The sequence below is a fragment of the Nematolebias whitei genome, chromosome 13 (genome assembly GCF_014905685.2).
Source record: "Nematolebias whitei isolate Nwh7 chromosome 13, NemWhi1, whole genome shotgun sequence".
NCBI lineage: Eukaryota > Metazoa > Chordata > Actinopteri > Cyprinodontiformes > Rivulidae > Nematolebias > Nematolebias whitei.
The window spans coordinates 13,140,249-13,152,070 of record NC_056510.1 but is presented as its reverse complement, the minus strand read 5'-3'; the positions used below and the strand labels follow the sequence as shown (position 1 = coordinate 13,152,070).

Below are 11,822 nucleotides of genomic sequence, written 5' to 3'. Positions count from 1 at the left end.
AATTCAAATTCAAAAATACTTTATTAATCCCAGAGGGAAATAATTTGTTGCTGTAACTCGTTATCCTAATTTCATTAAGATATGTTATAGATACTGATGGCTGTAGACAGGAAGGATCTCTTGTAAAAGTCCATCCCACAGTGGATCCTAAGAAGCTGGCTGCAGATGCCGTTTGATCCATCCACGCAGACTCGCGTGGCCTCTCGGTTCCTAAGGCTGTAGGACGGCCCAAATGCAAGGCAGAACTCCTCCCAGAGCAATGATCACTACTTCCAGCAGTCTGCTGAGCTCCTTGTCACTGTGGACAGCCAACTGTAGGTGCTGAGGGACGATCCTGTCCATCCGCTGTCATGAGCCGTGTTTCCTGTTAGTTCCAGGATCTCATTGTTCAGGCACTCGAGCTGGCAGGTAGATGAGAATGCGTCCACAGAACATCCTTTCAACTCATTAGAGATTTGGGGCTGTAGTTGAGATATTATTTGAGATTTTGAGATGTTAATCAGCTGCTGTTGGTTGTAGAAAACTGTTTTGTTGCCATGGTTACGCATCATAACAAATGTCCAAAACTAAAAAAAGTTTCAGTAAAAATCCTTCCAGCTGCACAGCATCCAATACCAGAGGAAACCATCATCCAAAAAAAATGTGATTTACATCCAGAAAAAGAGGAATTAATGTTTCCAAAAGCAAAATCTCAGAATGAAAGTAACAGAGCTGCTCCAACATGCAGCCACCTTGAGGGCGCAATTCTAGAACATAGAATATGTTTATGTATATGAATATGTTTATGTAACATTGAACATATGTTTGAACATAGCATTTACAAGAGAGACTCGATTTCAACAAAGAATGATTACAACAATGGACAACAGCGACAACAATAAACAGTTTTAAAAAGTCATACAATTTTTTATTTTTTTTACAAATAGGATGGCTAAAAAAAAGAAAAGTAACAAAAACAGCTAGATTTTAAGGCAAATCATATATATATATATATATATATATATATATATATATATATGTAATTTAAACAAATTATTTTTTTTAGAATAAATGGGCGCAGGCAATTATAAAACGCACTACTTGAAACAAACTAGAATTAGCAAATAACTCACTGAAACAAAGCATTAAGTTAAAGAAATATGAGTATCTGAATATAAATTGGATGGTGTTCACTCAAAGTCAGTCAAATCACTTGTCTTACTGTTTTGAGAATGTTGTGACAGAAACAGTATTGCAGGACTGCAGCCAGTCAGAAAATGGAAATAGGCTTCAACAGTAAATGGTCTCACTCTTAAATTGAAAAAAAAAAAAAAAGAACATTTTCTGAATGCTGCTCTGATATTTAAAAGCAGCTGTTGTGATTTTAAGTAATTGTCACTAAGGTGATTTAAACCATTAAAATAGACAATGTAAAACAATCAAAGTTTAGTTTTTTTGTGTGTTTTTGCTATTCATCTTTAGCAATCAGTAAAATGTATGAAAATACTGTCAAGAAAATGCATGTTTTTCTATAAAATATAGGAAACAAGAAAGAGTTTTTTTTCTTCTAAAATGGCAATGAAATAAAGTATTTAAAAAAATCCATATGTAAATGTTATCAGGGCTCTTACATCTCCAGTCATTTGATGTTTTGACATTATTCAAATAGTCGTTCTGTTAAGATGAAATGCTAATAAAAACCAACAACCTCATGTTGGAATAAATAACTATTTTTGTTGTTGTTTGATTTAAGTACAGGAGGATAAATAGGGACAACACTATTGGTTTGGAATAACATTACAATGTCAGAAAAATACAGTTGAAGAGCAAGTGATAAGTTCCTGCAACATCTCTAGGGATATTAATATTTTCATTAAACCTATTTCAATTATTTTACACACACAATACAATGCCACCTGGATTTAACATTTTGATGCTCTATACTGATTTTTTACATGTGACTGAAAAACTTCTTTTTTTTTTTTTATCTCAATTCTTCTTTCATCAAATTTGCTCTCAGACATAAGAGAGCAAGTGAGAGCAAATAATAATAATAACTAGAATGTTCATGGAGAAACTTTGACGAGTACTGCCAAGCGGCAGATGATTGAAATTGTTGATTTGACAGTATCCATCCTTGTGTGAACAAGAGTGAAGCCAAGTATAAAATTTTAATCATAACAAATCAGAGATTTATAAGTGTATTGGAGGCATTTCTTGTAAAATAATTTTTTCACAACTCACCACAGTCAGCCTCATCTGACCCATCTGCACAATCGGGGTCCTCGTCACAAACCCAGAGTTTGGAGATACAGTGCATGGAGGCCTTGCACTGGAACTGGTCAGGGGAGCAGGTGCTTTCCGCTATATTCAGAAAGAATATGAATATTTGTAAATACTATTATATCATGCTGGATGGAATCTGTACACAGAGGAAGGCTTAAGTTATCATAGGGAGTTACTGTGGTATAAAAAAAACCAGAGGGGAAGCTAATTATGCCTCTCAAACAGCTCTTTTGTCCTTGTTTCTTGTGTTATATTATAACAAGGTAGCAGCAGTCATGTTTATATAACTTGACATTGCTTCAAATAGCTTTTTTTTTTTTCAGCTATGCAGTTTTCATTACAAAGCTGTACTCAAATGCACCTCCGATCATGCTGAAAGTTTGAGCTTGGTTGAAGTAATTAGCTTTACTTTAATAGAAGTTTTTTTTTGTTGTTTGTTTGTTCCTGCCTCCTTCCCTCACTCTCACCCCTTCTGTATTCATACGAAAGACAAATACAACAGTCTGAAACACTGAAATGATGTGTGATATTCTTATGAGTTACATCAATGCAGACAAAATATGTTCTTATCCTCAGTGTGATTCAATTTCTAATCCCCTTTCACAGCAGCAAGTTATAACAGGGGTTGTCTCTTGAATACTTAATAGGGCCCATATAATCCTAATTGAGCCTTGTATGCTGTTCAAGCATAAGCATAAATTGCCTAAAAAAAGCAAAGTTAAGAAGATTTTGTCTGAATTCATTTATATATATTCATAGATTTTATTTCTAAAAATCATGCTTTTTTTAAATTTTATCTGTAATGCTTGCAAAAAACGGATTGTATTTATTGATACATATTATTTGTGGACTATAAACTTATGGATTCCTTAGATAGATAACTTTACTAATTGGCTTTTATGTATGTGAATGTTTCTGCAAAGTGCCCTGAGACAACTTTGTTGTGATTTGGCACTATATAAATAAACTGAATTGAATTGAGTTAAACTTATCTTGGTAAACATGACATTGTTTCTACAAGTATCTTTATCCATATGGAAATACTGAAAAATATATAACAAACACTATAAAATCTATGGAAGACCTGTAGGTGGTTCTGTAATGCTGCCACAAATAAATAATTAAAAAAAAACCCACCAACAATAGGAATTAATGCATGGAACGAGAGTAAAGTGTGCATGCTATGGGCAAAATGTAAACACATGAAGAAGTAGACACTTTTGGGTTGTAGTTTAGATTGGGGGTAAGACTACAACATCATCTTCGTCAAAGGTTAAAGGCTTTGTTTACATGACAACAACTTCAGGAAATGTTAGTGTTTTTTTTTCAATGTAGTTTGGGAGGAATACACAAAAAACATGCGGTTTTATATGGATATGCTGTAGTTTCCATGTCAGACAGGGTTGCCAGATAAGACAAGATGAACTATTTTACTATTGCCTTAAAATTATTTTAGGGAGAAAAAGAATAGAAACAATTAGGGGCTATTGACATGCTTTTGTCAATGCCCCCTAATATAAAGCAATTGAAAACAACAGAAAAAGCTGGTTCTCACGGCAGTCTGTCTCGTCCTCTCCATCACCACAGTCATCCTGACCATTGCAGCGTAGGTTAAGAGGAATGCATTTTTGTTTCTTGGTGCACTTAAACTGGCCCGATAAACAGATATATGTCTCTGAGAACAAAAAAAAATAAAATAAAAATAAAGTGAAACCACTAAAAGATTGCAATAGTCCAAGATATGTCAGTAAACATTATTGTTCATGTTTTTGTTTATATATATATATATATATATATATATATATATATATATATATATTCTACTGGTTCCTAAATGTCTCATAGAAAAGACATACATCAGATTTTTTTAAAGCTGCTTTAATCAAAAGCAAAACAAATAATGGATTTCATTATCAGTAAATCTACTGTAGCACTTATTTCAGGTTGCTTGATTTTCTGTCTTGAAATTATGTTCAACCTGCTTGTAAAAATGATAATTAAAAATAGAACATACCATTGATTTTAATTCAAAACTAAATATAACCAGTTAACAATATGACATTTTACCATTTGACTCAGAACAAGTGTCAAATTGAAGCAGTTTGATTAAGAAAACCGTAGAACCCTTGACCCTCTTACCACAGTTGGCCTCATCTGTGTTGTCACCACAGTCGTTCTCTCCATCACAGATAAAGGGAGGAAGAGCACAGAGGCCAGTGCCGCACTGAAAACGTCCAGGCTGACATTTGAATTCCGCTGTTCAGAAGGACATATTGTGCATTCAGCTATTAGAGCAATAATAAACAGAGCTGTCAAAAATGTTTAAGCATTCCAAATTAAATGTTACTGGTGGTAGACAAGTACTGCACGTTAAAGCCAACCCTGAAATAACATGGCACATACGGCAATCAGAAGGTTCGTCTGATCCATCCCCACAATCATCGACTGTGTCACACTTCCACCAAAAAGGGATGCACTCATCCGTCCCACAACGGAACTATGTTAAAATGAGATCAAAATGAAAAAGAGAAAAAAGTCAACATGTGTGCTCGACAGTCTTAAAGTCTTCAAAGCTATCGTTCCAATCAATTCACACACATTTCCTACGCCCCTCATGTTAGAAAAGAACAGCCTATGAAAGTAAAGCAATTTGCCTTCAGGGGAACAGCAGTGATCAGACCAGAGGAGCAAACAAGATGATCACAGTAAGTGCAGACGTGGGAGGGAAGAAAAATGGCTCTGACCTGACTGGCGGTGCAGTTAGAGAGGCAGGTTTTATTGTCAGCGGCTAAGTAAAAATTTGTGGGGCAGGCACATTTGTGTTCCCCACCAGTGGAAAGAAGGCATAAGTGGCTGCATCCACCATTAGCAATCTGGCACTGGTGCTTGGGCACTGGATAGAAGAATAGAAGTACAAGAACCCCATGACACAAACAATATTCTTTTTCAAACAAAAAAAGTGGCTCAAACTACTGGTTGGTTTAGAAGGGCATGACAAGTACAAGTGTCTGACACACTTCATACCTTCAGGTTGTCGGAGGGAGTGGTAGACCTTGATTGATTTGATGGCCTGCCAGGAGTTCAGGAGCTCAATCCCTTGGGCACCCGTAGTCTTGTGAGCACGTCTCAGTGATTTGGACTTCCCATCCGTCCAGTACACAAAGTCCTCAAATAAAGTCAGTGCCATTACTCCTTGGATGTGGTCATAGGACACTGGAATAAGACACATGTTGTATTAATTAAAATGATGTCTTCTTCAAATTAGCCTGAATGATGTGAGATGTGTAATATTGCCATTAATTATTTGACCATTGAGTCTAATGAAGTACCTGAACTCTGACTTAAAATAATAATAATAAAAAAAAAGTATATAGTTATCATATATTGCAGCACTTAGGCCTACACAAAGTCTCTGACAAAAAAAGTTGCTATGTTAACATCCCCATGATACAATTTCATTATAAATGATATTCATGTGCATCCAGCAGAACTTTGTCTAATAGAACACAGTGTAGGTACTATCACCTTTCCGTCTTTGGGTGCCGTCCATGTTGGCAAACAGGATGTGGTTATCGTCAGCCCAGTAAAGTCTTTTGTTGGTATAATCAATAGTGAGAGCAGTGGGGCTATAGATCTCCGTGTCAATGATAACCATTTGCCCTTGACCATCCATGTCTATACGCCCGATGTGAGGAGGTTCACAGCAGTCTGCCCAGAACACATACCTAATTGAAAAGATTAAGATGCAAGACTGAAGACTGAAGTAAACAGAGAAATTAAGAATAAAAAATACTGAACATCAACAGAGCAAAATTTATGAATAAATTGCCCTAAACAGTATTATTGAATTATACAACAAACAACAAAACTATTTCAAAAGAAAAAAAAAAAAAAAGAAAATTGCTGGTAATTTGTTCACACACAAATAAAAAAAAAAAATAAATAAAATAATATTAACAAAAAAATGAGCTTGACATTGAAAGGAAAAAAAAAGTATATAATGCAAGTTTGAAATGGTCACGTTACAAAAGCATGTACACTGTATATTTCTGTGTTTCTGTTCATTTCATTTGTTTCAAAAATACAATAAAAAAAGTAACATCCATCTATCCATTATCTTTACCCGCTTATTCCATTTTGGGTTACGGGGGTTGCTGGTGCCCATGTCCAGCAATCACTGTGCGAGGGGCGGGGTACACCCTGGACGGGTCGCAAGTCCATCACAGGGACACATAGAGACAAACGAGACAAACAACCATTCACTCTCTCAATCACACCTAGGGACAATTCAGAGTTACCAATTAGCCTAACATGCATGTTTTTGGTCTGTGGGAGGAAACCGGAGTACCCGGAGAAAACCCACGCATGCACGTAGAGAACATGCAAACTCCACCCAGAAGGTCCCTGGACCGGGGTTTGAACCAAGGACCTGCTCGCTGAGAGGCAGCAGCTCTACCAGTTGCGCCACCGTGCTGCCCCTAAAAAAAGTACAAAACCATTAAATTACTAACCCACTCTGGGGATCGAGAACCAAATCTGTGGGGTTCTTGAGACCTGAACTGATCAGGATGGTAGGGTAGAGGCCATTAGCCTTGGAAACTTCCAGGGTTTTCTTTTCTGCATCACACCAGTACAGATTTTTTCCAATCCAGTCAACGGCTAAAGCGCTCGGCACTGCTGTCCGATGAACTATCTGTTAATGCAGAGAGAGAACAATAAATTACAAATGAAATGTGTTTTTTTTAGGCATATGTCTAAAATTGTTGACATTTTCAACAAATGAATATAAACAAATGAATGACATTTGCTTGCGGTGCAAATTATTTTAACGTTTATTTAAAAAGAAAAATAGAGACTAAAATTCAATGCAAATACAATGCAAAATTAATTATTATTATTAATAGTATTTATTTATTATTATTATTTCTTAACAGCCTTATCCGTTTTCTTAGCATTCTGAATAGAAATGATCTGAGATTAGGTGTAGAGATTTTGTCTTTGTGTGTTGCCATGGTGACGACTACACATGCATTCCCTGTGTGACAAAAGGCTGCGCAAAATAATGCAGGGTGGCCATTAATGACCTAAAGCCACAAACCAGAAGGAAGGGCTTTATTTTAATATGCATTTGCATAGACAACACTGACAGATGAGATAAAATTGTACCTTCAGATCCAGTTTGCAAAGAAAAAAAGCATTTAGTTTTTTTTTTTTTTGCATACATTACCACTAAAATATGTGTAGAGCTGAACAGCATTTTTATTAGGGTTGTAACATTTCTAATGTTGCAGTGTTGAGACATTTCTCTTCCTAAAAATGTTATTTTGCGAACCTCTAGATGTGGGTGTCATGTGTCCCATTCATATTATATCACCTAGTCTACTTTGTATGTGAACAACTTGATCAGTCAGGTGTGAAGAAAAGCACACCTGTTTTACACTTTTAATACAGTCAAAGAGTTTTGTCTAAATATTTTAAAATTAGACTCTGTGGTTAAAATGTCTCATTGCTGCTGTACAAAAGCTGCAGTTGTGATTTGACTAATGTTTTCAGCACTTGCATGTGATTCACAGAGTAATGTGACTAAATCAACTAAATACAAAGTTCAATAAATGTATGAGAAATACCTGGCGATATACTCTTGCACGATAATACATATAACTGCCACAAATTAGTATGCAAGTTTTTATTTTTACTTTATTTTTTACTAAAATAACGTATTATAATTAATCAACTGTTTGATTGAAAATAATGCCATTCCTTCTTAAAAAAATATATGGTGAAAGATGTGACAATAAAAGTTGTGTCATATATGTGATGAATGTGTTGGTAACCTTATAGCTCATTGAAACAATGTTTTTTGTTGTTGTTGTTGTTTTGTTTTGTGTGTGTATGAGTTTATTCAGCTAAAATTAATTATTGAATCTATATATGCATGTTTTTAGTATGTGATAGATAAAAAAAACATAAAAAAATATATATTGTTTATTTTAGTGAGGCTAAAAAACAAGGGACAGGCATTATATATATAAATTACTAACCCTAACCCTAACCAGTGCTTTAGAACCCATTCATACACGGTGGGACACACATTGGAGGCAGTGAGGGGTTCAGTGTCTTGTCCAGAGACCTTCAACATGTAACTGCTTGTGGAATTGAACCCCCAACTCTCCCATTGGAGGACAACCACTTTAATCACTCAGCCACAGCTGCCTCGCTGTCCATTTATCACACAAGCAATAGTGCAAATGTTCTAATTCATGCTAAATAATCCAGGTAGATAAATCCAACAAGGTTGAGTCAAGTTCTCTGGACGGGTCCTTCATTGAAATGTTTTGTCTTGTATTCTTTTATCTTTTATCCAATACTTCTTCAGTCTGAAATCTTGGATAAAAGATTAAATGTTCAACCGAGAAGCACCCGTCCAGAGAACTTGACTCAACCTTGTTAGAATGGTGTAAATGCAAAAAGTCCTAAAATTGTTGGCACAATGAGTGCGGTGCATTATAAGTAGGAAAAAAAAAAAATGTCAAAGTTTTTTTTTAATATTTTAATCAGCACACATCAGTGAAACTGTCTCGGCTTTGTAAAACAAAAGAGCTTTTCTGAGGATTTTCTTTTCTTCTTTATACAGGGAACCTGTTTGAGTGACTGTGGATATCAGTGACTCGTTAATTAACCTGATGTCAGAAGCTCCTGGATCTCGGTTTCAGACAGTTTGTCCTACTGCTAAGCCATGGCAGTGGCTAAAATAAAGACTGGGTAAGTAACAGAGCTGAATAAGCTTGTTGCACATCACAAAAATACTAATGAGACGTGGAATGAGGGAGCAGGAGCTGTTATGCCATTGTCCAATTGTCTCTTGTTTCTTGGGTACAATCTTATACCTTTGACCAACCTGGCAATGTTGCCTGAGAGCTTTTGTAACAGTATAGTGAATCGCATCTGTCTGAAAGCCATACATTATATTCTCAAACATAGTTTCACTGCAATTAAGCAAACAAGTTATGCATCCTGAGTAAATTAAAACAAGGCATAATGTGGCAATTAGTCACAACAGCTAAATTCTCAGTACCTTCAGGTCACTCCCGTTGAGGCGCATTCTGTTGATCTTTCTACCACTTGGCCTGGTTGAGTCCACCCAATAGATAAATTCCTTTTTGTAGTCAAAGTCTAGGTGGATGATGTTGAAGAGGCCCTGGTAATTACAGACCAGACACACACACATATATATTTAAAGGGAAATGGGACAAATAAGGGTCACTGTGAGAAAGTGAAAATACTAAGTTGTCACACTGCCAACAGAAATATGAAAAATAAATATATTTATGCCTGTTTCTTACTCTTTATGAGACATACCTAAATCAATTACTGAAGTGCTGAAATAAACCCTTGCATTGTCTAACTTTATGACCATTCATGCTCAGTAGAAGAAAAAAACAAAAACAAAACAAAAAAAAAAAAAACGACAACCTTATTTAAAAAAAATATATATATATATTTTATTTATTTTGCCACAATAAACTAGTCAATCTTTTAGAGCAATTTCAGTCTGAAAAATATATATCACGTTGTGTTATTAAGTTTTATTTTAAGTCTTTAAACATGTTTAAAATAGAGATTTGTGAAAACCGTCCAGATTATTAAACCCTTTAAATTAAGGGTAGCCAAAAATGACACTTTGTTCTCGGTCAAACTTGTTCCTGCCTCTTGTTGGACAGACATTTTTTAAATCATTTCTTTATTTATTTAGTTAGTTAATTAATTAGTTAGTTAAGTGGTTAGTTTAATTTTACCCGTGGTAAAAAATGCTTGTGTCTTTTTTTTTTTTTTTTTTTGGCTTTTGCTAACTGTCATACTAGTGAGCTGCAGGCGTGTGGTGCACCTGCAAATTACATCTTGCTTTGGGGGAAACTTTTTCAAAACAAACTGTTTATTGTGTGCTTAAAAAAAAAAATACATGTGTTGCTGATTTTTTACCCAAAACCCAATACAAGGGTTAAAGGAGTTTAATATAACACACATAAACACACATGTAATCACTGTGGTCTGTATTTACAACTCTAGAGAATTACTGGTATTGATTTTATTATTTAATTTTTTATTTACTTAAGTATTTATTTATTTATTTAATTTATGCATTTGGGGGGGGGGATATACTTGTTGCTGAACAGGAAATATTGATCGTTGGTAGTCTCTTCCTGAGGTTCCAATACTATTGGCAACACAAACCATCTGAAGTAAAGCGCAAGCTGAAGTCCGATCAAAGCAGTACAGTGAGGTGCTCCTCTTCACTGTTTTGCTCCTAAGATTTCACTGTCAGTCAGACAGTGCTACAGACCAAACAGGTGCTCCCACCCTGCTGTCTCACTCTGTGGGTGCCTCAAAAAGATGTCAGATAATCTGACAGGTGAAATGAGAAGTCTTCATCAGATCATCAACACCCTCACAGACGGGTGCCACCGTGTCCTGGGGGAACCTTTCTGCACTCCAAACAACAGTTGCACAGATGAAACCTACATGGTTGTTTTAACAGCACTTTTACAACTGGGCTGCATTTTTCATTAATTTACCCAGAAGACAAGAAGCTATCAATTGCAGTCAAGAAAAGAGAGAGCGAGAGAGAGATCAGGCAATTCAAACTAAAAATAGCAAGCACACACGTTTTTTTCTAATAGTGGCATCAATACCATATTGATTTCTTGGTTCTTATTTGACTCATTTTCTTTCTAACACAAGTCACATAGTGTGACAGAAAAACCACAGACCTGCGTGTGTGGGTCAGATGACTGTTTTGACTTTTTGTTACCTCTCTGACAAAACTCTTAGGTGGGAATGGTTTCCAGAGTAACTGATGCCCTTTTTGTGAAAAAAAAAAAAAAAACAAAGAAAAAAAAAAAACTAATTATCAACTATTTTGCAACACATTATTTAAACAATAAGTGGTTTAAAAACACATTGTTATTATTATTATTATTTTAATCCAATTTAATGGGATATATTTTGACTGTGTCTATCTAAAGCCAAACCCCATTGATTACCCTCTCATTAGTCACCAACAGCCCACTAGGTCTCCTTGTTGAAAGAAAACTATACCTTCACTGTTGCGGGTGGACATATTTATTTAAACGGCATTAATGGTACATAAAAAAGGATTATTAGCTGTCCTACACATGATGTGCAATAATGTATGGTAAAGTATTGTGAGGTCAACTCCTGCTAGAGTGACTGAAATGAGTTCAGTCTGATGAGAACAATAATACAGATAGTAGACGGTTTTAAGAGGTTACCATGACTGAGTGAAATGTAGGACACTCATAAGATAATTTACGATATTTCACATGCTGCTTTTTGTGATAATCAACAATCAGGTTCAAAGAGCAATGGCATGATCTAAATATGATGAAAACATATTTTCCATGGAGTTCTCCGTATGGTAACAAACATGACCTATCTGCTGTTTAACAATACAAACTGTCAGTTTTGTGCAACACTTATGAAGAGTAATGGCTGGGCAATCTTGATGGACTGAAAACATATATACATATATATATATA

General features: G+C 35.4%; 1 protein-coding gene across 1 annotated transcript in view; it reads right to left on the bottom strand.

Annotated features, from left to right (window-relative positions):
• The window catches only part of lrp1bb (low density lipoprotein receptor-related protein 1Bb), a 235,325-nt gene that overhangs the window by 40,124 nt on the left and 183,379 nt on the right, over positions 1 to 11,822 (bottom strand). The window contains exons 51-59 of the mRNA XM_037686113.1: positions 9,341 to 9,463; positions 6,777 to 6,958; positions 5,791 to 5,990; positions 5,290 to 5,478; positions 5,010 to 5,158; positions 4,669 to 4,762; positions 4,405 to 4,521; positions 3,821 to 3,940; positions 2,224 to 2,343 (exon numbers count right to left, since the gene is read on the bottom strand). Of these exons, the coding sequence (XP_037542041.1) occupies positions 2,224 to 2,343; positions 3,821 to 3,940; positions 4,405 to 4,521; positions 4,669 to 4,762; positions 5,010 to 5,158; positions 5,290 to 5,478; positions 5,791 to 5,990; positions 6,777 to 6,958; positions 9,341 to 9,463 (1,294 nt within the window). The remainder of the gene's footprint in view (positions 1 to 2,223; positions 2,344 to 3,820; positions 3,941 to 4,404; positions 4,522 to 4,668; positions 4,763 to 5,009; positions 5,159 to 5,289; positions 5,479 to 5,790; positions 5,991 to 6,776; positions 6,959 to 9,340; positions 9,464 to 11,822) is intronic.